A 21,157-nucleotide genomic window follows, 5' to 3' on the forward strand; every position below is an offset into this window, starting at 1 on the left:
ACAAAGGAAAAAAAAACAAAAAAAAAAAGAAACCAAACCAAAGGAGCAGAGAAACCACAGAAGACATCGGGAGGAGACTCGTACAGGCCGTGTCCGGTCGGGTGCAGACGGGGAGGAGACCGGGCAAGCTCCAGGGCTGTGGGAGCCACGGACACACCACCCTCTGGAGAACGGGGACACAACCAAAGAGTCCAGAACGGAACCAAAAGGGAGCCAAAAGGAAAAGGTGACCGAAAGGCACACGGTGATCTCGGGGCTCCCTGGTACTCACACCGCCAAGGTCCTGCAGGAGCCCCCTCGGGGGAGGCCGGGGGGAGCCACGGGGGGATTGTGCTGCAGATCCTCCTTTTCAGGAGGGTCCAGGAATTAGCATCCTGCTCTTGGCACCAGGAACAACCTTTAGCATGGAGCAAGGGCTGGAGGGAGGACCTCAGGCTCCAAAATCCACCTGAGCTCCAGCAGCTGGTGCCCGGCAGCTTCTCCTCAGGTCCTGCCTCAGACGGGCTCCTTGGAGGCACCATCTCTGTCCTGGACAGGGATTGGCATGGGCCTGGCTCAGACTGCCCAAAAATGGGTCACGGGGCCTAAAAACCTCAGCGGGGCAGGGCCCAGGGGTGAAAGGAGCTTCCTGCAGCCCAAGGGATTTCGTGGATTCTCCTCCATCTCCTCCACACCGTTTATGTGGGGGGGTTCTAAATATGGCAATCACTGAATCAGACAGAAAAGGCAGGGAATATGCAGAAAACCAGGATTTTAAATATGCTGATTGATCCTGGCCTGGGGCTTTTTTCCAAGCTCTAAACGGTCATTTTTATCAATCTACAGCATTCCAAAAACTCTCCCTAAGACTGAAAATAAAATCCCTTCACCTCCTGATTTGCCTTTTCAGTTGCAGCATTTTTCCTCCTGCTTTCACGAGCATTTAAATCTGTTACCAATCAATTCTAGCCAACCAGAAGGCCCAGTTAAAATCTAATGTTCTCTGGGTATCACAGAAGCAGAGTTTTAAATCTACATTTATTAAAATTAATGGATTGTTCAAAACAGAAACGTTGGCTCAGATAATGAATATAACACCAAATCCAGAGGTTCAGAAACCTGGGGTGAATATAAGAAAAATTATGGAAGGCATCATAAAAGTTTTGCTTGAAGCAAATAATCTGCTGAGCAACCAGGTGAAGTATTTTACCTAAACCTCAGGACTTCTGCACTTCTCTGGTGCCAAATGAAATAGGAGCAGAGGCAGAGTGGGGGTGGCATGTCCTGCCTGCTGGCCAGGGAATGAGTATTTCCAGGTTGCTCAAGCTGGGGACCTTTTTACTCTTTGGCAGCAAAATCCCGCAGAGAACTGAATGAATTCCTCAGGCATGGCCAAGAAATTCCTTTGGGCAAACTTGGGATGGAGGAGAATGCCCGGGGCTGTCCCGATTTACCTGGGAGTCAGAGCCAAGGCCATGCAAGACGTGTGGAGATTTGGGGTTTAATTGTTGAAAGCACATGAACAGCCCGCGGCGGGAGGCTGGCACGAACCTCTGTGTGTCTCCCTGCCTCCTCTGGTGCTGGGCAGGATGGAGCTCACGCCCTGTCCTTGTCACCCGTGCAGGGAACGTGACACAGCTCCTGCAGCACTCCCGGGTCACCGCTCTGCTCCCGGGGCTGGATCCTCCTTTTTGGAACCACAAATTTGCCCGGAGCCACCGTGTGTGAAACCACAGAGCCAGCACAGCCTCCTTTTCCAGGGCAGAATGACAGCAGGAGGTGATTTTCACCGGATGCTACTTACCAGGAGCGAGGGACAGAGCCCAGAGTGGCTTTGGGTGTGGCTGCGTGGCCGCGACACCGACGGGTGAGGACAGAAAGGAAAACGGGAGGAATCAGAACATCACACACTGACACGCTCCAGGGGAGGAGGAGAGGGAAGAAATCACAACCAGCAAGAGAAAAAGAACACCTCTTCTAATCTACACCCCCCAGCACAGCACAGGGCACGGGCTGGGTGTTCAGGCAGCTTCTTGCTGGCTCCTGTTGGGTCCCCACAGCCCAACAGAGATGTGGACATCAGCCCAAGACAGAAGGAAAACATGGAGCCTCCGAGATGGAAAACCTGGAGAAACAGAGCAGGTCCCCCCTCCCTGCATCCCCAGACCTGTACAAAAGGGCCAGAGGAGTCAGGGTGAGGTGACTGAGGTGCCGCCGTCGGTGGCTTTTCTGCCTTGCTCACTGTGACAGGCATTGTCCCCTGTGCAATCACAGCACCAGCTCTGTGAACAGCCCCGTGTGGGACCAGCAGAAAGCAGTCCTGGAGACAGAAGGAGGTCTTTGGAGGCTGGAAAGTTGTCCTGGGAGGCACAAGTAAGTCTGGAGCAGCAGTGGGCAACGTGACAAACTGTGCTTAGGGCTGGTGCCCACCTCCAGGAGCTGTCTCTGCCACTGCCCACAACATTTCATCCACCACCCAAGTTCTCCTCCCACCCAAAACTCACACCTCACACCTGTGATTAAATGATTTCCTTGGATCTGGATACGACTGGAATCCATTACATCATGGAATTTAAAAAAAAAAAAAAAACCCAAAGCTCGTAAATCACAGAGTGCAAAAAGTTCCCCAGAGTGTGGCTGACTACCTGGCAGGGTGCAACAAATTTAGGGGTGCTGAAAAATTGCTGTTTTAAGGCTTGTCCCATGAAGAGGTGAGGAGAGCACCCTGGGGAATGCTGTGGGTGCCATCTGAGCCCCAGGTGTGCCCTGCCCGGGCAGGGTGTGCTTGTGGCAGCGCCTTTTGTACGGGCCATTGGTGCAGCTCTGGCTGGGATGGGAAAGGCAGAGGAGGAACCCAAACACGGGGAATTCAGGCATCAGGCCAGGAAAAACCTGGAAAAAAACACGTGTTTGCTTTGGGGTCTCTGTGTTATCCATGGAAACGAGACTGAGGGCTCTTCCTTCCACTGGCAGTGGCACCGAAAAGTGCTTTGGACATCCAGTGCCTTGGAATTGTCCCCCGTCCTCCGGGCTGGCTGCCAAGGAAGCTGCACCAATGGTTTGCCCTAAAGACCCCTGGCTCTGTGAAGTCCCTCAGGTGCAGAGGCTGAGCAGGGCAAATGACACAGAGGGGCTGAACAAACCCAGAACTCACCTCCAGAAACAACAAAGCAAGGAAAATGCTAAACAGAAAACAAACAAACAAACAACAACAAAAAAAAATCACAAAAAAAGAAGAATGAAACAATGGGCTCGAATCAAACACATCTCCTGTTTTCAGGCAAACATTGCAAACAGTGACAGAACCAATGCACCACCCTCGCTTTTCATCCTGAATAAATCCTTCAGGGTAGAGTTCACCAGGTGAAAAACCAGCTGTGCTCAGACAAATCTGCTGGGGTGAACCTCTGTGGTGGAGCAGAGAAATGCTGGGAGCTGGATGGAGCAGGGGCTCCAAACCAACGCAGCAGCATCGCTTTTCATCCTGAGAAGCCTCTAAATTAAAAAGGCCCTTTCAGGCTAGAGTTCACCATGTGAAAAAGGAGCTGTGATCAGACAAATCTGTTCAGGTGAATCCCTTTGGTGAAGGAGGGGAATTTCTGGGAGCTCCAAACCAAGTGCGGGGTGTTGTGAGGCAGATGAAAGATGAAGGATCCCTGCCCAGCAGTGCAGTGATGAGCCTGGTGTTAAAGGAGATCCCCAGGATCCATCAATCACAAACCAATTTCCAACACCCAGTTCCAGGTGGGAAAGTGAAGGTGCCTCTTCAGAGCCTCTGAGCAGGCTGGAACACTGGATAACAACCGGTCCTTATGCTTAGGAAATGATATTTAGTAACAACAAAATAAATGGAGCTCAGAGCAGAGCAGCAGGGACATGGGGACAATTCCAAGGCACTGCGTGTGCAAATTTGATGGAGCTTGTTTAGGAGGGGAGGCTGGGGCAGGAGAACCAGTGATTAAATGATCCCCTTGGGTCGGGCTGCAACTGTGATCTGTTACCTCGTGGAATTAACAAAAACCTCGTAAGCCGCAGAGCCCAGAAAAATCCCTCTTCAGGCACAGCTCACCCTGTACTGGCACGGGAAAAATGCCAGAGGTGGAGGATCCAACACCGTGGGAAGGGCTTGAGGAGGTTTAGGGGGAGCCACACTCAGTGCTTGGAGCAGGAGAGGGAAGGGAAGGGAAGGGAAGGGAAGGGAAGGGAAGGGAAGGGAAGGGAAGGGAAGGGAAGGGAAGGGAAGGGAAGGGAAGGGAAGGGAAGGGAAGGGAAGGGAAGGGAAGGGAAGGGAAGGGAAGGGAAGGGAAGGGAAGGGAAGGGAAGGGAAGGGAAGGGAAGGGAAGGGAAGGGAAGGGAAGGGAAGGGAAGGGAAGGGAAGGGAAGGGTCCCCCAGCCCTGAGGCAGCACAACCACCGTGACTTTTCACCAGGCTCAGCCCAGGGACAGCTCTGTCACCTCTGTGGCCAAACACTGGGAACATGAACGTCGTGACTGAGAAAATCCAAGTTGTGGTGCTTTCTGCCAGCACCCTGTTTGGACTGGTGCAGGCAGGGGAATGTCAGTGTTTTCAGAATATCGACCCATGCCATCGATGCCTGCTGTTGTTAGAGAAATCCATGTTCACTTACTGGAAAAATAAGATTAAACTATAAAACTTATATATATATATATATATATATATATATTCCTGAGGGGAAAGTACAAATACAAACTGACTGGGTAGAGCCACCTTTAGAGTTTTCCCAGGCCTTGCTCACTGAATCCTACAGGGGCTGCAGTCTCAGTTCTTTGTACCCGAGTTTTACAGGGGGTTGGTTTCTGGTGATATTTCCCCTTGCCAAAAATCCCATTTTTAAGAACATCCAGCACTTTTGGCGTGTCCAGCTCTGGATCTGATCTGCCACGACTTGCCGTGGTCACATCTGCTCCACCCCCAGAGCACCGTGGGGATTCAGAGCAGGAGAAATGAAGTGCTGGGGTGGATTTGGGTGCCAAAAGGTTCCTAAATCAGCCCGACTGTACTGGAGAGATATCCAAGGTTTAGGGGCTGCAAACCACACCCCAATCCAGGCTTTAGGGGAGCTCCCTGAGGATGGACATTCCATGCCTGTGTGGGTTGTTCACTTGGAAGCTGGATTTGATCCTTGTGAGTCTCCCCTGGCTCAGATTATTCCAGGATTTATGTATAAAACAAATTGCTTTGACGTGGATTAATCAAATCTCACGGATCACGAGCCACCAATCCATGCAGCTCCCTCCTCCCATCTCCCAAAAACTCCTGACTCCTCCCTTGCCTGTTCCTGCAGGGCATCATCCCTTTGGGCATCAACCTCTGGACCTAAATGCTGCTTTTTTCCCCCAAAGCAAAGCCCCGTGAGCTTTGTGAGGGCCGTGGGAGGCTCAGCCTGGCCCTGCAGCACGGCCAAGGAGATGTCACAGGGGTGCCAGGGTCAGGAGATGTGGAAACCATCCTTTCATGAGAATTTTCACACAACCGGGGCAGGCCAGACTCAATAAGGCAAAATAAGCAAAAATCCACATTTTTGTCCTAGTTTCGAATTGCTGCCACAAAACTCTCCCTGTGCTTTTGAAAACCTGGCGAAAAATCACGGGGGAAGGTGATTTTCAGCAGTTTCAACCTTAGCTCCATGGAAATGAGTTGGGTTTTTTTCTGCTGATTTCTAAGAAATCTTCCCCTGCAAAACGCTTTGATTAAAACAGTAGCAAATAAGCACCATCATCATCTTGCATTTTAAAATACCAGAACCAAGAAATTCATCAAAGAGCAGGAGCAATTATCCTCGTTTGACTCCTTTTCAAGGCTGGCCAGAAAATAATTGTAAGGGAAAAGTGGTATTTAAAACCATCAAACAGCCAGAGCATAAATAGGAACTGATTACAGCAGTAATGACAAAATAAAATGGTAAGAAGAATAAAATAGGCAAATTAATAATATTCTTTTCCTTCACATGTAACAAACTGGCTCCACTTGGCCTTTTGTCTTTGCTAAAGTGGATTAAAATCCCTGTAAAAAGAGATTTCCACCAAAAGAATCCGGCTGCAGTTCAGGTTTTTTTCCAATGAAACTGAGCAGGAAATTTGTTTTTATTATGCTTGAGCTTCTCCAGCCCTTGGAGGTCTCCCTTGTAAAAGGGGTCTGGAAAACATCAGCAGCTCCCAGTAAAATGCAGGACCAAACTTTCTGGTGCTGATGCTGAAATTCCAGAAGAGTTCAAGGAACCTTTTCAGCAAATCCCTGCGAGGTATCCCAGAAGAGAATCATGGAATGGTTTGGGTTCAAGGACCGTAAATCCCATCCCATTCCAGCCCTCCACTATCCCAGGTTGCTCCAAGTCCATCCAACACTTGGATATCTCCAGGGACATCTGAAACACAGGAACCTGGACAAATCTATTTCTCCCTGATTTTTGCACCTCTAGGATCCAGGAAAAGTTGGGCCCAAGGCGAAGCTTTCCAAGGGATTTGGAATCACAGAGCCTGGGCTGGTCCTCATCCAGGCATCTGAGAATTCCAAATGGATGTTCCTGCCTCCAAAGCAATTAATTTTATTCCACCCAGCTCTTTCAAACAGCAAGGAAAGGGAATTTTTCCCTTTGAAAATGAAATGAAAAATGAAAAAACCCACATTTTTCAGCTATTTAAGAGGATGCCTTTGAGCATTTGAATTCTCAAGATCATTCAGAAATAATTCTTTCTGTGCACACACCCCTCTCCTCATGAAAAACCCAAAGAGGGATGTTAACACTTCACCTGGTGAAATCTATCCTGGGACAGCTTTAAAAAAAAATAAAATCCTCCTAAAATACAATTAATCAAAGATGAGGCACTACAAAGAGAACCAAACAGAACGGAACCCTTCATTAAGCTCCTAATTAAGCGCTCAGCACTGAAATATTTGGCCTGTGAGTGGTGCAGGAGGGCCCCCAGCTCCCCCGGGACGCTCCAGCTGGACGGACGCACAGCGACACTGGAAAATGGGAATTTTCTCCCGAGGAATCAAAGGTGCTTACGCAGCTATGGAGATGTTGGCGGCCGACATGGGGCTCACTTCGGCCACTTCCTTGGCCTTCTGCAGGGCCAGCTTCTGGTTGGTGGCTTCCTCCATCTCCTCCTCGTCCTGGGGCACGAAAGGAGAGAAAGCAGGGAATAAATCACGGAATAACAACGAGCAGAGCTCCCCGGGGCCTGGGGAGGGGGTGGCTGCCACTGATGTGCTGCAAGGACACAGGGATTTGGGTTTAGGGCAGATTTTCTCTCAAGGAGCCCCAGGTTTGGCAGAAGTTGAGGTGAGAAAGGCGAGGTTTGGAGAGGGACTTTTACCCTCACAAACTTTGGTGGCTCTCCTGGGTCTCCTCTCAGCACACAGCACTGGGGAAGGAGCAGGGAGAGACCCGAGACAGTTCCAGGTGGAATTCCTCATTTATCCCAGGGCTGTGTGTGTAACAACCTCTAAAGCCAACGTCCTGCTGAAACACAGGGACAGGCTCCCAAATCCTCCCTGACCTCCTGCCAGGGCGCTTTTCTGAAACAATAATAAAAAACGATGGGTTTGGGACAGGTCCTGCTCCCATCAGTCCTTCACACCCGCCTCAGATCCCTGAGGACTCAGAAAACAAAACCTGAACCGTATTAAAGGAGTTTGTAGAGCAAAGCAGGGCTCTGCTCCTGCTTCCTGCATCCCCCTGGAGCACGAGGATTTTTAACCTCAGGTGGCACAGAAGTGCCTGAAGATTGGAACTGGGATTTCTCTCTTCCAGCCCAACATGAAAAGAACCACTAAAACTCAAAATTAAGGATATTAATTAAAAAAAAAAATAAATTCAAAATTCAAAATGTAAGGATCTTAAACATTGAGGTGAGAGCAAAACCCAGAGAAACAGCCTGGTTCCCCTTCAGTGGTCACCAAGGATGAACTTTCCTGGAATTTTCTCACCAGAATAAAGTCAAGTCATGGCAGGGTAAGCACAGAGCTCGGGTAGCAACGCCAGCATCTCACAAACCCAGGGAAAACCACACTGAGAGCAGTCACAGGCTCTTCTGTCCGACTTTACGGAATGCCACAGGTCTGCCTCTGCTCTCCCAGGGCAGTGCTGGAAGGAGTCGTGATTAAAATAACGAGAGCAGACAGATCTCCAGCTTTGGAATAGGAAATTACAGAGATTTATCCACCCTGAATTCCATCTGCATAAACAGCTCCTCTCTCTGCCTTTGGTGCTGTTTGCTTCAGCTGAACTCATTTGGAAGCTGTTTTCCTTTTCTCCTTCAGAAGGGGGAAAAAAAAAAATTATTTAAAAAATCCTTACCATATAAGTTTTTTTTCTTTTTCCTTTTCTTTTTCTTTTTCCCTTTGCAAATATTTGCAATTCTATAACCAGGCCTGAATAAAAACCTGCTGAGCAATTATACAAAGTCAGTTATTTCTCAGCTGCCAAATTCCAGTAAATTCATCAAAGCTTTGGGAGCTCGTTGCAAATGAAGGGTGTTTGGTTTAATGCTGGCCCACAGCCTCAGCCCTTTCACCCTGGTGGGGTGGGAAAACAGCAAAGCACCCATGGATTGGGATAAATTCACTTTAATTGGGAAAGGAAAAGCCGTGGAGACAAGCAGGGAAAGGAATTCATTCCACATCTCCCATCCCAGGTTTTGCCACCCCCAGGACCGCAGAGCTCCCTCCATGGACAGGACCGGGACAGACAGATGTTGTCGCTCTGTCTGGAATAGCCCTGGGCTCAGCTGTCCCAGCTGTGCGTCCCCAAATCCTTGTGCCCCGCAGCGTTCCCCCCTGCGCTCTGTGGGGCGGCTGCTCAGCGACAACAAAACATCCACAAATCCTTGTTTCCCACACAAACCCAGCCCCTGGGAAGAAAATTAACTGTTTTCAGCCCAGCAGAAATGTTATCCTCAGGACACAAGTTTTAAAAGGAATAAAACCCCAATAAATAAAAAAATCTTTCAGGCTTTCCTTTCATCCTCCAGGTACATTCAAGTTATTCCTTCCTTTGAGGGATCTCCAGCAGCCTTAAAACCAGAGGCTGCTGGTTTTTCTTTCTCTGCCCCTAAAGCACCAGCTGCAGGTTTTAAAACCTCTTTTAAATTCGTGGCTTCTGCTCCATTCTCCCGAGAGCCTCTGCAATTGTGCCGGATCTGATCTCCGGGAGGAGCACCCAAAGGCAGCTGCTCCTCACTCACAATGAGCCCAGCCCTCAGCAGATGTTTGCTTTATAACATTCTGTAGCTCCTTCCATGCAGATATTGCAGATGACTCCAAAAAGGACTTATTTTTTTCGGTGGTATTTAAAATTCCAGCTCACCCTGGAGCTCCGAACAGCTCAGACTGTCCCCCCCATCTCGCAGGGGCAGGTGAGGCTCTGGCCATAAGGACGTCCCTGGTTTATGGCTCTGTTTCCTAGAGCTCTAAATCTTAATGTAAATCAATTTCTCGCGGGGTAAAACCCATTTTTGGTGCCACCCATCATGATGTGCATCATTAACACTGGATTTTCTTTAATTCATTCAGCCAGTTAAAGCCTTTTCCACAGGGGAGAAGAAGGAGGGGGATTTATGGATGTTCTTGCTTTGGCCACTCCCTTCGGTCCAGAAATACCTCAAGAATTTTTTGCAAATTTATATAAAATTCCCACGTCCCTCATACATGATTTTAATCCTGCTTTTTCAGGGATCCCTGGCAGCGGACAGAGATGAGAGAACACTTCCTGCTTGAAGATATCTAGGGAAAGAAAACCTCGGTTGCGGTGGTTTTACACTCCGGATTAATGAGGACAAAGCAGGAGCTGCTTGATGTCACCAGAGGCATTCTAGATGATCAGCAGAGAGACTCGAAAAGCAAATTTTGGGGGCAATTGTAGATTCCACTCTGAGTAAGTGAACAGGAAGAAAAATCTGTCAATACATTGAAAAAAACCAAAAAGTTAGGGAACCCAAAGGGATTCAGGAGAGTTCTCAGGAATCACTAAAAATTGGTTTGGCAGAGTTTGGGTCAGCTCAAGGCCAGAACAGGAAGATCAGGAGAGGGACCTGGGGGCAGATTTTTTATAGACTGAAAGCAAAGGTGGTGATTCTTGATTTTTTTTCCCCCCAAAAAGGAGTCACTCCTAAGCACTGGTGAGTTCTGTAACAGCCACAGGATGATCAGGCTGCAGTTAAATATAGTCCCAGCTCTGAGAACTTCTCTTACAGGTCACAACGCCCAGAAATGGTGAAAAGGCCACATAAAGAAATCCAAATTAGCATCCACAAGTGGGGAAGGTTGAAATGTTCCAGTCCTGAGGCAGGAAAGTTTTTCTGTCTTCCCCAAACAGAGGCAACTTCAATTGCTCCTGGTCCACTCACATTAAATTCAGCACTGATCTCAATTAATTTCCCAGAATAAATGTCAGGAAAGTCTCCTGGGACCAACTGACTCCTGAGCAACTTCCTTGTATCTCTGGGCCATTTTGGGGGCTTGCACAATCATATTTACTCAGCAGGAAATCCCTCACTCTCCAGGTATGTGTCATCGAATTTTAGCTTTTTCCTCTTCTGAAAGCCCCAGTGATTTGGGGGGGATCATAAATAAAATTAAAAAAAAAAAATCCCCAAGAGAGTTTTTGGAGAAGCTTTATGATTTGGCAATGCTGCAGAATCCAGCAATATTGAATTAGACTTTATAAACATCTCCGAAGTCAGGTTTCTAACCCTCCCCCCCGTCAGCTGCTGAAATATTCACAAGAAAGCACTTAAAGGATTAAGAAAGAAGGAGGATGAGCTTCATTATCCAAGAATTGTGCTGGATCTCATCCCTGCCCCCCCTTAGCACGTGCAAGGGATGCCCACAAATCTGGGAGGATCTTTGCTTCCAGGCTGGAGATTTCTGTGAGCACACAAACAGCTGAGCTGCTGAAAGGGAAAAAAAAAAAATCCCATTTTAAGAAAATAAATAAAAAAGGAAAAGCTCCAAAACAACAGAGAGGCATTAAACACAGCCCCGAGCAGCATTTTAAGGGAGGTGGGATGCAGAACACGGAATTGGAACGTTCCTTTTTCACCTGGGAGCCACCAGGCTGTTTGAGGGGTGTGTTGGGAAACAGCTCCAGAGAAGCTGGGAGCTGGAGGCAGTCCTGCGGGACGAGGGGAGATGGCAGAGAGCAGCTCAGCTGTTTCTGTGCTCACAGAAACCTCAGCTGCAGCAGGGATGTGGGGTTTGACTGGGAACGTTTGGCTGGTTTGGTCTTCAGCAGCTGGAGGAAGGTGGGAAACGGGGAAACCTCATGTCCCTGAAGTGTGGAGCTGCAGTGGGGATCCAAAGAGCCATAAATGCTGGAAAAGATCGAGTCCAGCAGTGCCAGGCCAACCCCAAACCTCAGCACTAACCCTGAGCACCACATCTCCGTGGGTTTTGAACAGTTCCATGGGATGCTTTGGGGTGGAAGGACCTTAAAGGCCATCCAGTGCCACCCCTGCCATGGGCAGGCGTGAGAAATGGATTTGTAGGGGATTCTCGAAGCCTGCCAGAAGGCTCACACAAGGAATCTTGTGCATCTGTGTGCAAACTCTGAGATGAGAAATGCTGGCTGAGAAAGGCCATGGGATGGGACAGACATCGCTGAGAGAGAAATGGAACTGGAAACAAGCTCCAAATGACGGCCTTGCAAATACAACTGGATACCTTGGAGAAATAAAACTGTGGATTGTAGTAAAACTCACAAGGGGTAATTTTAGATGATTGGCTTTAAGGCATTGGCAGCATGGTGTGGCAAAAGCTGATAGGCCAAGACACGCTGATAATGGACTGTAATTAGGAAATAGTTTGGCTTCTGACTGTGACGGCGTGAATTGTAACATCTGCACCATCTCACCCTTCACATGAGACTGAAGATGGACTAAAAGTTCATAAAATGTCTCTCAGTTGCCCCATCTCTGGGTCAGAAAAAGGGATAATCCGACAGGCAGGGACACCTCCCACCATCCCAGGCTGCTCCATCTCCATCCCTGGCCTGGGACACTTCCAGGGATCCAGGAGCATGAATTGCTGCACCTTTCCCTGCAAAGCAAAGCCACCTGTGCCTGCTGCTGCCTCAGCACCGGGCAGAGCTGTGCCACTGGCAGGAGTGAAGAAATTAAAGTTATAAAACACAGCCGCTGCTGCCTCTGCCCCCGGCAGGTCACTGCTGTGACTGGTGCCCGGGGCAGCAGCACAGGAAGGGGTGAGAAAAGCTAAAAATGTGCAAAAAACCCCCTTAATTCTCATCACATATCCACCTGAGTACGCCAAGAAATCTAAACTGTGTAATAACCCAAATATCAAAAAAGCCCCCCAAACCCCTCAAATTTGGGGTAAGATCCCCTTAAAATAACACCCAACCCTGCCAAATTTTGGGGTTCAGCGGTGCTTTCATTGGTTTGACCCCAAATTTGAGGGGTTTGCGGTGGTTTGGGGCAGGATTTCAGCCCAAATGTGAAGGTTCTGCAGTGGCTTAGGAGTGGTTTGACCCCAAATTTGGGGGGTTTGGTGTTATTTGGGGAGATTTTACCCCAAATTTGGGGGTTCTGGGGTGGTTTTTTTTTTTTGCAGGGGTTTGGCTCAAATTTGGGAGTCCCAGGAGTTTGAGGGGTCCCAAATTTGGGGATCTTGGTGTTTTTTGGGGGATGTTTTACCCCAAAATTTGCAGGGTTTGCGGTGATTTGGGGGGACTTTGACCCCATCCTCCCTTCACAACCCCGGGGCTGAGCTATTCTCCCTGGGGAATGGACACAGAACACAGGAACCTGTGTCCACATCCAGCAAAGTCACAGCAGCGGCATTCCCATCCCCTGCCAGGACCTGGCTCTCTGCCTCTGATCTCTCTCTCACCTGTGGAGAGGCAGGAATATTCCAACACCTGCCCTGAGTGCTCACAACAGCCTCTGCAGATTGAATTGCCTGGAGCTGACTGGAAAAACTGAATTTGTGAGACCAAACTAAACACAAAATATTCCCTGCACCCTGAAAGGGGAATAAACCTCTCTGCAGTGCAAACTGGTCACCAGAGGTGCAAAAACACCACCACAACGCCTGAATCTGCTCCTTTCTGAGCTTCCAGTCGGCAAAAAAACCCTGATAATCGCATTTCCTCTGCTCTTGGAAACAAGATGTGAGATGAGCAATGCCCACTCTGGGATAAACCGGATAGAGAACTTTAAAGGAAATAAAGAAACCGAAGGGGAACAAACCTCCCAGCAGTGCAAACCAGGGGTGCAGCAGGGCTCCAGGGGACACCCCAGGGTGTCAGCCCTGCTTTGGAAGGCACAGGAATGTCCCACCTACCTTGGTCAGCTCCTGGGCGTTGGCCAGGTTGTCCACAGCGATGGCCAGGAAGACGTTCAGGAGGGTATCTTTGGGAGCAGCTGAGGAAAAGCTCTCCAGGCAGCACAGACGGCAATTATTCCCTTCCTGCTGCCCCCCTTTCCCCCCTTGCTGTTTTATGGATTGATCCCCAGAAGTTTTGCCACCATTCCCAGCTCACCCCTGGCCCTGCAGGGGCCGGACACACTTTTGTGTCCCTGGCACGTGTCTGGAGAGGGGACAGGACCTGAGGGGCTTCACCCCATCAGAGGGGCAGGGTGGGACCTCCTGCTGCTCCCAGAGGCCCCACAGCCCCTGGTTTTTCCAGCCCAGAAATGCAGATTTCACCCTCATTTTCCCCCTCTTGTCTGAAAGGACAACCAGCGGAGCTGCAGGAAATTGGTCATTTTGAGCCAACGTTTATATTTTATGTACACAGAGCTGTATAAAGTCACGGAGTGCATGGGAAAAGGAATGTCAGGTGATTGCTGCCGGGAGGAAACCATCCTGGCTTACCCCTCTGGAGTCGGGATGGCAATGAGGGTGCTGAGCCCCACACAGGGCCCAGCACGCCCAGCCCCGAAAATGAGCTCTGCTGATAAAACAGCCCCTAAGCCCAGCTCAGAGCGCCCAGAGCCCAGCTAAACCAGGGCAGTGCCAGCCCAGGCCTCTCAGCAGAGCTCTGCATTCCATCACTGAGACACAACACTGGCCTGGAATTAGTTATTCCTATTTTACTTGCATTTTTCCACTTAATGATTCCAGCTATCGCTGAGTTTATTGTTATTCCAGCCCTGTGGCTGCACACCAGCCCCAGCACAGCCATAAATCAGCTACCTCTGCGCGGGGAAGGAGGGCAAGCAGAGCAAAACCACGGCACAAGCAATCTCCCAAGGAGAAAATGCAGGAGCATTTGGCTCTTGCACATCCCCTGGGGACAGGAGAGTCACTCACTCCAGAGCTGTTTGCTCCTCCAGACAGGAATGTCCACGGGAATGGGCAATAAACCCAGTGAAAGTGCTGCAGGAGTTTAGGAAACTAATCCAGGTATTTGCAGGAGGCTCCAGGGGAGCTGGAGAGGGACTGGGGACGAGGGCTGGAGGGACAGGACACAGGGAATGGCTCCCACTGCCAGAGGGCAGGGCTGGATGGGAGATTGGGCAGGAATTGTTCCCTGGCAGGGTGGGCAGGGCCTGGCACAGGGTGCCCAGAGCAGCTGTGGCTGCCCCTGGATCCCTGGCAGTGCCCAAGGCCAGGTTGGACACTGGGGCTGGAGCAGCCTGGGACAGTGGGAGGTGTCCCTGCCCACGGATGAGGTGATCTTTGAGGCCCCCTCCAACCCAAACCATCCCGGGATTTTCTCTCAGGTCCACGTTCCCCTGCCTTGAGCTGTGGGGTGAGAAGGGCAGAACTGGGGTGAGGATGGTGAGAGGGGAAAGGCAGAAATCCCTGCTGGGAGGGCAGGAGAGGCCAGGGACGAGCTCTGAGGGCACTGCCAGCCCGCAGGGAGATTTTTGGGAAGCCTCAGTGCCCTTCCCGTGTCTCCCATCCCCCGGAGGCTGCCTGGGGGTTGCTGACAGCCAGAGGAGCCAGGAGTGCTGCAGGGTGATCCCCGCTCACAGACAGCAGCCCCGGTGTCCCTGCAGCTCCTCCCTGCCCGGGTCTGCAGGGCCCTGTCCCACACACAGCAGGAAACTTCCCGAGGCGGGCAGGGACCAAAGCTGGCCCGAAGCAGCAGCTCCAGGCCCCTCTGCTTCCCTTCTGCAGGGTTTTACCCAGCAGAGTGCAGAACCAGGCATTCCCAGCGCCAGTTCCCTCTGAGGGAGTGTCTGCAGAGCCTGGATGCCCATCAGATCCAGAGCTGGATTCATCCCTTCGGATGTTCCTGCATCCTCCCCGACTGCCAAACCCCGCAGGGCACGGACACAGAGCTCCGGGGTTTCTCCAGCCAGGAACCAGCATTTCTCCTGGTTTCTGGGTTTTTTTTTTCCCTTGGGAGATGATTCCTCAGGGACAGAGGGGGGTTTGGAATGTGATCCATCACCTGCTCCTTCCTCCGTGCCAGCAGGACAGCGAGGAGTGGGTGAAACACCTGGAGCTCAGCGGATACGGAACAGGAGAACGCTGCTGGAATCATCACCCCTCCCACGAAGAGCCAGAGTTGTCCCTTACAAGGACATTAATTCCCACTTTTCTTTGAGGGTGGGGGGCTGAGGGCACCCCCGGGCTGTGCTGGGTGTTCGGGTTTTTTCCTCTGGGTTTTTTCCCTCCCACACCCGTTGGAAGTGGCTCGTGTAACACAAGCAGCCCCTGGAAATGGAATCAATTGCTTTTTGTCAGATCAGCCTGGCCTGATCCATTCCCAAGTAGACACAGTCTGGAATTGGGGGTTTCTGCCCCAAAAAAGGTCCCTCAGTCCTCTCTGCAGAGCTGGGGGATTCCCAAATTTCTCCCAAGCTCAGGCTGTGTAACCGGGACGAGGCAGTGCCTGGAGCCAGGAATCACCTCCTGCCTGGCACTGGAGGGCCAGGGAAGGGCAGCATCCTCCAGACAGTTCCTGCTTTGCTCTTCAGGCTCCTCTGCAGCCTTTCTTGGAGGTTTGTTGTTTGTGGTTTTGTTTTTGTTTTTTTTTTTTTTTCCTTTTTTTTATATTGTCTCAACAGATGCCTCAATTTATCAATTAAGTGGATAACAGTGAAGGCAGGCATGGTGTAATTTCCTGGAAAATGGGCCAAATCCTGTTGTTGCTTTAATCATAAAACTTTCATTAAACCATTTCTGGTTCCACACAGGCTCTCTGGAAATGGAGACGTAACATGAGACACTTCCCTCTTAGAAAAACAAACTTTTCCTTGCCTTGATCCGTCGCAAAAGCAAATGGATTCAAAGAACTAAAAGTGGATTCCAAGAGCAACGAGGAGCAGCAGAATCCAGCACCATCCCAACCTTCCTTCTTCAGGAAAAGGAATGATCACTGAGCCCTGAGCAGCTCTGGGAGGAGAGATGAGTCCCTCAGGTTTAAAAACAGCAGGTGTGGCCAGCTGAGCCCAAATCCCCCATCCCAGTTCCCCAAGGTTTGATCCAGTGTCCCCAAACTCCTAAAAGTGGCCTCACCAAATGGCCAAGTTCCCAAGGTGACAGTAAAGCCCCTCCCAGCAGGGGAACCCAAGTTCAGCATCCCAAAGGGCTCAGACTTTGATGTAAGAAAACAAAATGGGCAAGAAAACAAAAGCCAAAAGTCCACTTAGGAAATTCTCAGCACAGCCACGCGGGGAGGTATGGCAAAGCCTTGTGTGACAAATGAAAAAAAAAACCAACAACAACACCACATTGCAGGGAAAAAAAGAACATTTTTAAAGCTTTTAGGAGGGAGTTCGATAAGGTAGAGGGAGACCTTTCGGAAATCCCAAGATAGAGCAGTACAGTCACAATAACCTAATCTAATAATGAATTTATATTAAATTAATCATCCCTGCTGACCCTTCCAGCTCAGGATATCCAGTGATTCTGTGTTTCTAATCACAATTAAGCTGATCACAGCTCTCAGTGCTCCCTGTGGGGTGTCCCTGTGGTGCTTGCTGGGCTCTGGGAAGGTGTCCCCGAGGTGCCTCACCCTGTACTCACCTGTCCTTAACCCTGCAGCACCGTGGGCATCAATAATTACCTTACCTCCTGCAGAGGATGTTCTTTCCTGGCAAACTGAAGTTGATTTTCAGATGCTGAGGTTCCTGAGGACTGAGATCCCTGGTAAGGGACACAGCCCAGCCTCCTCTCAGGGACAAATCCCTTCTGCTGCTTCACTCTCAGCATCCAAAGCAAAGCTGCTGCACAGCCCTGACCTGACTGAAATGCTGCTTCAGACATCAATTCCTGCTGCAATTCCCAGGGGAAACAGACCTGGGAGAGGTTGGACCCCTCATCCTCCCCAGCCCTCTCCTGCAGTGTTTGAGGCCAGCAGGGCTGCAGGAGGGCCCTCACAAGCTCCCTGTGAAAGGCTTGATGCTCTCAGACTAAATTTCCATCAAGACTATCCAGGCCAGGCCTCTGATTCTCCAACAGGGATGTAAATCCCCATAGGAATTCAGAGATTTGTATCAGGTTTATAGCTCTGATTATCTGAGGTATTGCAGAATCCCAGAATGGTTTGGAAGGACCTTAAAGCTGATGTCCCACTGTCCCAGGCTGCTCCAAGCCCTGTCCAGCCTGGCCTTGGGCACTTCCAGGGATCCAGGGGCACCCACAGCTTCTCTTTAAAGCTGAAAAACTTCAGAAGTTGGTGAAAAACAAACAACCTTCCAGGACATTCCAGAAGTTTTTTCTCAGCAGTGTTAGTCTTTGTCAGCCAATTCTTCCCCCTCTCTCTCTCTGTGCTCACAGAACCTCACCTGCAGCAAACCCATCCCCACCTGCAGCACTCAGGGAGGATCCAAGAATCCCACCTGGCACATCCTCCTTCCTTCCTAAACCCCCAGTGACATCCAAGGAGCCCGAGGAGTCACCAGCACGGGGCTGTGGGCAAAGGGAGAGGGAGAGGCACTGGAGATGTCTGGAGGGATTCAGGAAAGGCCCCCTGGATCCCCTCAGCAGCAGGAGGGAAAACAAGAGAGCTGCACCTGCCAGGATGAGATGTAGGGAGCAGGTGGGTAAGGTTCCCACTCTCCAAATCCCAAATCCATGGCAGGGCCAGCAGATCCCCTCCTCTGGAACATCCCCTGCTCTTTCCCTGGTAATGAAAACCAAGAGACAAGGGAGAAGTGTCCCCTGGATTAAAGGTGAGGAAGGGAATTAACGCCCTGCTCCTCAAGAACGCTGGGATCTTGGCAGCTGGGAGGTGAAAAGTCCCTCCCTCAGCTGTGCTGTCAAGCCTGATTACAGCTTAATCTCATTTCCAAATGCCAAGCCCGGAGGGTTTAGAGCTCTCCCTCCCTCCCTGCTCTCCACTGACCCAGTTTTCCAGAGCCTGGTGCTTCTGAAGGGGCCGTGGAGATGTCTGAGCATTGCTGCCACGGAACGGGATCAATCCCATGGAGACACTCGTGTGACAGGCACAGCTCCCACTGCTCTGCTCTTCTCTGTTCCTGCTCCTCATCCTGAAGGAGAAAATTCCAGCAAAGCCCAAGGGCTGGGGCACTGCTCTTCCATCCTTGGCACCAGTGTCGGACATGGCACGTTTTGTCTCTTCCACTCCAGCTGGAGCAGCCCACTCCTGCAGGAACTCTGTCTTTAGCCCAATTCACCCTCCCTTTCTCCTGCACCTCCGGCCCAAACAGGACTCCCAGGAAAAGAAGAAAAAAGGGACTGTAACCAGCGAGCAGGGAAATCCTCGTGGGAGCTCCCGAGTGGAGCAGCAGCACTGGGCGTTCTCATCCCGCTTTGGAGTCGTCCCTCTTTGGGGCACTCTCACCCCCATTTGGGGCACTCTCACACCCCTTTGGGGCACCCTCACACCCCTTTGGGCCACTGTCACCCCCCTTTGGGGCACCCTCACCCCCCTTTGGGGCACCCTCGTCCCACTTTGCAGAGCAAACAAAGCAGCCAGGGCTGCCTCGGCTCTGCCACATTCCTGGTTTCCTGTTTTAGGGATGCTCCCTCTGGCTCCACACAGCTTGTTGCTACAGCCTCAGAATCACAGAATCAATCACAGAATCCATCACACAATCACAGAATCAATCACAGAATCCATCACACCATCACAGAATAACTAAGCTGGAAAAGCCCTTTGAGATCAAGTCCCACCTAGACCTGACACCGCTTTGTCACCCAGAGCCACATCCAATCTTTCCTTAAACACCTCCGGGTGTCTGAGGAATCCAAACCTCCCTGGGCACCCCCTTCCAGTGCCCAACCACTCTTTCTGGGAAGAACTTCTCCCTAATATCCAGCCTAAACCCGCCCTGGTGCAGCTTAGGGCAGTGTCCTCACACCAGTGGCGCTGGAGCTGGCTGGTGCTGGCACTGTCACAGAGCATCAGCCACCACTGGGACAGGGACGGGGCCACCACAGCCCCTCTGCCCTCCTGGCTCCCCTTTCACACCCAGCTGCTCCATCAGGGAGCTGCTCTGCCTGTCTGTGTATAAAATATAAGATACACAGAAAACACAGCCTCCCTTCCCAAATCCCAGCCCGGTGTCCCTGCCTCCCTGGCGCCCTGGGATGTTTGGGGGATGAAAGCTCCCAGGTTCTTGTTACCCTCGGGAGATTTCCATCCCTCAGAAGAACAGAACAGACACTTCATGTGCCAAGGCTTGCAACTCTGAACACTCCCAGAACCTGAAACCCAAGATCCAGAATTAAATTTTAAGCGTTATGTGGAGATGAGATAATTTGGAGCATTTGGGGACAGCACGGCTGGTTAAGGTGCCCTAGACAAAGGCACCAAGAGAACGGAGCCTCATCTCCACCATCATCTGCTCATCTCCACCAAACCCATCTCAATCCTCCCCTGACTAACAACAAACTGTTTGTGAAGATACTCAAGGTCCTGCTCTGACCTGCCCTCAATTATTTCTCCCACAATCTAAATTCACTCCCAACAGAACATTTTCAAGGTAAAACACGGCAATTAAAATGAAATTTCTTCAAATTAAATTAAAAATTCTTACGTTGCCCTAAAAAAAGCGACACCAAGTCGGACGAGTCACCTTCAGGAGCAAACCCACGGCAATAATTTGGCTTTTAAAGGATAAGGCTGGGAGAATTTAGGGGAAAGTGAGGATTTCTAGCAGCCTGGGAAGGCCTGTGCCACCGAGGACATCCATGGGAGGATACAGTTACCGAAGAGGGTGAGGACGATGAAGTAGATGGAGGAGAACATTCCCGAGTGGACGCCGCCCTGCGACTCTATCCCGTGGTACATCACAGCATTCCAGTCTTCCCCGGTGAGGATCTGCAGGGGGCACAGGGACAGGGTCAGGCACGGGAAGAGCTCTGGGGGAGCCAGGCAGAGCAAAGCCACGGGAATGTTCCTGGGAATTGAGGAGCACGTGGGGGACACCAGGCACAGCATCACCGGGTGGGCAGGGAGGGATTGTCCCGCTCTGCTCTGGGCTGGGGCGGCCTCAGCCCCAGTGCTGGGGGAGTTTTGGGAGCCTGAATATCAGAAAAAAGATCTAAAGGTGTGAGAGCATCCAGAGGAGACACGGGGATGGGGAAGGGTCTGGAGGGGCCCACGAGGAGCAGCTGAGGGCGCTGGGATTGTTCAGCTGGAGCAGGCTGAGGGCAGAGCTCCCCGGGGGCTGCAGCTCCTCCCGAGGGGCAGCTCCCAGCTCTGCTCTGGGACAGGGACAGGAGCCAGGGAAGGGCTGGAGCTGGGCCAGGGCAGGCTCAGGCTGCAGAGCAGGGAAAGGTTCTTCCCCCAGAGGGTGCTGGGCACTGCCCAGGCTCCCCAGGGAATGGGCACGGCCCCGAGGCTGCCAGAGCTCCAGGAGCCTTTGGACAGCGCTGCCAGGGATGCCCAGGGTGGGGTTGGACTGGGTGACCCTGCCCACCTCGAGCAGGGGCTCTCACACACGGGGGAAACAAAATCCATGCTCTGACACTTCACTTCCAGCAAAATCTCTCTCCTCTCCCTTGCTAAGCCTTGCAGAGATCCCAGGTTTCCCCAGACCCGTGCAAGGCACTTCCCACAGCCCCAGGAAAACCCAGAGCAGCGCCCTGAGTGGGAGCTCTGCCTGTGCCAGCCCCTCTCGTGCCCCTCCAGGGCAGGGCTGGGTTTGCTGAGCTCCCCCAGCCCTCACTCCCTGTCCCCATGGAGGGGACACAACAGCAGGAGCTCTGTCACCTCCTGCCACCCCTCCTCTGCTCCTCAGGGCTGGCAGAGCCTCCCTGCAGCTGGAA

At 51.2% G+C, this 21,157-nt stretch overlaps 1 protein-coding gene across 11 annotated transcripts in view; it reads right to left on the minus strand.

Moving 5' to 3' along the window:
- CACNA1B (calcium voltage-gated channel subunit alpha1 B) overlaps positions 1-21,157 on the minus strand; it is a 291,532-nt gene that overhangs the window by 87,220 nt on the left and 183,155 nt on the right. For all 11 annotated transcript variants that reach the window (XM_058423110.1, XM_058423105.1, XM_058423109.1 and 8 more), the window contains 3 exons: positions 20,090-20,207; positions 13,304-13,371; positions 7,011-7,117 (listed from right to left, as the gene is read on the minus strand). In XM_058423110.1, the coding sequence (XP_058279093.1) occupies positions 7,011-7,117; positions 13,304-13,371; positions 20,090-20,207 (293 nt within the window). The remainder of the gene's footprint in view (positions 1-7,010; positions 7,118-13,303; positions 13,372-20,089; positions 20,208-21,157) is intronic.

This window comes from Hirundo rustica, chromosome 20 (genome assembly GCF_015227805.2).
Source record: "Hirundo rustica isolate bHirRus1 chromosome 20, bHirRus1.pri.v3, whole genome shotgun sequence".
Classification (NCBI taxonomy): domain Eukaryota; kingdom Metazoa; phylum Chordata; class Aves; order Passeriformes; family Hirundinidae; genus Hirundo; species Hirundo rustica.